This window comes from Periplaneta americana, chromosome 16 (genome assembly GCF_040183065.1).
Source record: "Periplaneta americana isolate PAMFEO1 chromosome 16, P.americana_PAMFEO1_priV1, whole genome shotgun sequence".
Classification (NCBI taxonomy): domain Eukaryota; kingdom Metazoa; phylum Arthropoda; class Insecta; order Blattodea; family Blattidae; genus Periplaneta; species Periplaneta americana.
This window is the reverse complement of record NC_091132.1, coordinates 22623492-22627316: the sequence shown is the minus strand read 5'-3', so window position 1 is coordinate 22627316 and position 3825 is coordinate 22623492. Positions and strand designations below refer to the sequence as shown.

The following is a 3825-nucleotide window of genomic DNA, read 5'->3' as shown; positions in this document are numbered from 1 at the left end:
TGTACGATACACGAGCGGTATGTTTGTTTTCATGTTCTCGGAAATTAAAAAAGCTCAACTACGTTTCGCTTTTTCAATCTTTTCCTCGACCATGAAAACGTCAACATATCGCTCTTGTAACGTATATTACTATTACATAATTCGTGCTATTTAACCTCTGTATCTATTAAGGTATGAGACAATTAAAGTTGGCTACGAATTAAGTAATGATGTGAAGTTACGCAACGCCGAATTTTGTTCCACTCTTTACCATTGTGTTTCTTCGTCCGTGTTCTGAGGAAGTGTTAATTGAAGGAAAGTAGAGAAAGAATGTGAAAACGCCAATCGCATTGTATTTTACATCCATTGATACACTAAACCACACCAAGACTCATATATAAGGCAGAGCTGAAGGATATTCATCAATCAGAACAGAAGTTTGTCACCTCGAAGTAACTGGATCATCTTCAAGGAAACTCAACATGTCTTACATGAAGGCAAGTATATGCATTGGGTACAAATATTAAAATTTTGTAAATTTTATTTTCTTCTTCTCGCTTTAAAGTCATCAAAATATTGGGTGCATGGGTTATGTATAGAGCCCCTACAGGCTATAAACATAATAGTACATTATGCAACGAGCCTATAATGGTAGTAATTAAGACGCGCGTATGTTTATGAAACGAGCGCAAGCGAGTTTCATAATTTTCATACGAGCGTCTTAATTACCATTATAGGCAAGTTTCATACGACTTTTTATGCTCGACCATATTTCTAACTTGAAATTATTCATAAGTATTCATGTTATTCTTATCTGACTGGGGAGCGGAACTGACCTTGTGCAATATCTTGTAAATTGTGAGATGTGCGCAGACGCGAAAGTATTGATTTTTTCCGAGAAACAAATGTCATTGACCTTGATATAATCTAGAGAGTAAAATAAACATTAACCTTGATATAACCTTGAAATTGATTTACACGTTGAAAAACGAGATGACAAATTGAATTTATTTGAATATTATTTACAATTAACGCTAATTATTATAGTAACAGAACATAACCTTCTGCGACAGTATTGGATTTCCAACCTCCGTGACGTTTCGCTAGTTGTCTTTCGATTGCATATCCGAGAACAATCGATACTTGCGCTTTCATATTGCTACAATGCTGTTTTCTGATTGGTGGAACACCTGAACTTTAATGAATAGGTGTACTTTAATGAGGTCCATTAAAGGGCTGCTACCAGGTGTATAATTATTACTACATTTCGGCATAGTCGAGCATAATAGTACATTATGCAACGAGCCTATAATGATAGTAATTAAGAATCGAGTATGGATATTTATGAAACGAGCGCAAGCGAGTTTCATAATTTTCATACGAGCTTCTTAATTGCCATTATAGGCGAGTTTCATACGACTTTTTATGCTCGACCATATTTATAACTTGAAATTACCGGTATTCAGATGTATACATTTTATTTGTAACTGACAAGATCGGAAGTGACCATGTTCTAGGTCGTGAATTGTGAGATGTGCCCAGACGCGAAAGTATTGATTTTTTTCCGAGGAACAATAATGTCATTGACCTTGACGTAGTCCCGTTAAACTTGATAATATTATAATATTATAACCTTGATTATTGAATTCGACATTGAAAAACGAGATGACAAATTGAATTTATTTGAATATTATTTACAATTAACGCTAATTTTTATAGTAACAGAACATAACCTTCTGCGACAGTATTGGATTTCCAGCCTCCGTGACTTTTCGCTAATTCTCTTTCGATTGCATATCCGAGAATAATCGATACTTGCGGTTTTATAACGGTAGAAAGCTGACCTGTCATTGGCTGAACAGTTGTAACCTGAGTCGTCATTGGCTGAAAGACCTGACCTTTAATGAGTAGGTGTACTTTAATGACATGCATTAAAGGTCTGCTACCAGGTGTATAATTACTACATTTCGGCATGGTCGAGCATACAATAAAATACGCTACAGCAGTATTACAGAAAGGACCTCTTGTATTTTATTTCTCTAATTCGAGTATAGAAGTTTTACGCAATCATTAGCATTTTTTTTTAATTCTCTCTCAATTTTTCTGTTTTCTTCAGATCGTAGTAGTCCTCGCCTTCGTGGCTGTTGCTTTGGCTGCTCCAGGATTCGAACATCACGAGCATCATGTGAGTCTTGAAATAAAAGGAAGTTAAAATAATTTCATTACACTCAGTAACAGTTCCTGAAATGAAAATTATTCACTAAATGTTAATTGTCTATTCTAACAGGCTCATCCCAAGTACGAGTTCAAGTACGGAGTGAAGGACTCTCACACCCACGACATCAAGGAGCAACACGAGACGCGCGATGGCGACAAAGTTGAGGGATACTACAAGCTGGTTGAGCCTGACGGCACCACCCGCACTGTCCACTACACCGCCGACAAACACAACGGATTCAACGCTCACGTCCAGAAATCCGGACACGCCAGTCACCCTCAAGCTACTTATCCTCATGCTACTCATCCTCAAGCTACTTATCCTCATGCTACTCATCCTCAAGCTACTTATCCTCAAGCTACTCACCATGTTGTGATCCCATCACACTCACACGGATCATCATACGCTTACAACTCACAACATGAGTCAGGATATTAACACCATGGTTCATATTAATAGAATTCCTTAAAGGATTCACAAATTAAATATATATCATTCTGCATAATTATTTTTGCTCTCATGCCCATGCACTAAAATTTATCTGAACATAATTATTACAATAAGATATTTTATAGCAGTAACTTTATCTTATATGTAACAATACCAACTTGGCAACTTCAGTAAATTTAAGAGTTAATCAAGTAATGCAATTCCATATTGATAATTCGACTGCATGAATGCAATAAAAACAATCCATGAAGTTCATATACCTGCCAGTCGTAGTTCGTCTTGCATTTTAAAGCTATTCACCTTTACAAGAGTTTTGGATATTTAATTCATTTAATCCACTCATCCTGCTGCTATTCTAGAATATTCACATACCTACCAATTTCGTCATGGTTCATATTAATTAGAATAATATGGTTTTATAGTGTAATCATATTCATCGAGACATGATATAGATCATCCTGTGTCCACAGTTTTCAACAGGACTTTGAATTAAAATCGATTAAATTCCATTTCAGATACAAATACATAAGACTTATTCCATAACATGATATAAAATTTTGCTCTTTCGGATTGTTGTTAGTTTTCCCTTCGTACTTTTTATTAAATTATTTTGATTCTCAAAAATCATAAGTATCTTATCTATACCTATTCATGAAAATGTTAATGCAATTCATACTTTAAATGTATATGAAATAAATTATTTATCTTCATTGTTAATGAATATTGAAAAAAAAATAGATGCATTACTTTGTAATAAACTTCTTTTACGCAGGAAAAATGCAACTTCTTTCCAACTACTTTCCTTAGAAATTTCCAGTTCCTTTATTATACACTGTCGATTTAGTACAGGGATGCTCACTGTTGACTCAATTGAGTCACAGTATAGTATAATATACAGTCACGAAGCTCAATACGTAGTAAATATGCATCCATAGATAGTTGCTAACCAGTAGGATCGCTAATATCGCCTCATTACAGGCAATGCAAAATAGTACCGTCACAGTCTATTGTTTCTAGCACCCTCAAAACTCAAGCTTCGTGACTGTATATAGTAGACTGTGCTTGAGTCACAAACACCACCCCTCCTTTTCTCCTACCCCTTCGCAGCGCAGCCAGTGCAGTTGTTTGTAGCGAACAGTAGAACATCGTAAACATTCTGTGCCGGATTCATCATGGCA

At 35.6% G+C, this 3825-nt stretch overlaps 1 protein-coding gene across 1 annotated transcript; it reads left to right on the top strand.

Annotated features, from left to right (window-relative positions):
- Positions 1-411: 411 nt before the first annotated feature.
- Positions 412-3414, top strand: LOC138692012 (cuticle protein 8-like). Its single transcript, XM_069814775.1, has 3 exons — positions 412-476; positions 2096-2164; positions 2267-3414. Exons 1-3 carry the CDS (start codon positions 462-464, stop codon positions 2633-2635), a joined length of 453 nt encoding a protein of 150 aa, XP_069670876.1. The 5' UTR covers positions 412-461; the 3' UTR covers positions 2636-3414.
- The last annotated feature ends 411 nt before the right edge of the window (positions 3415-3825 follow it).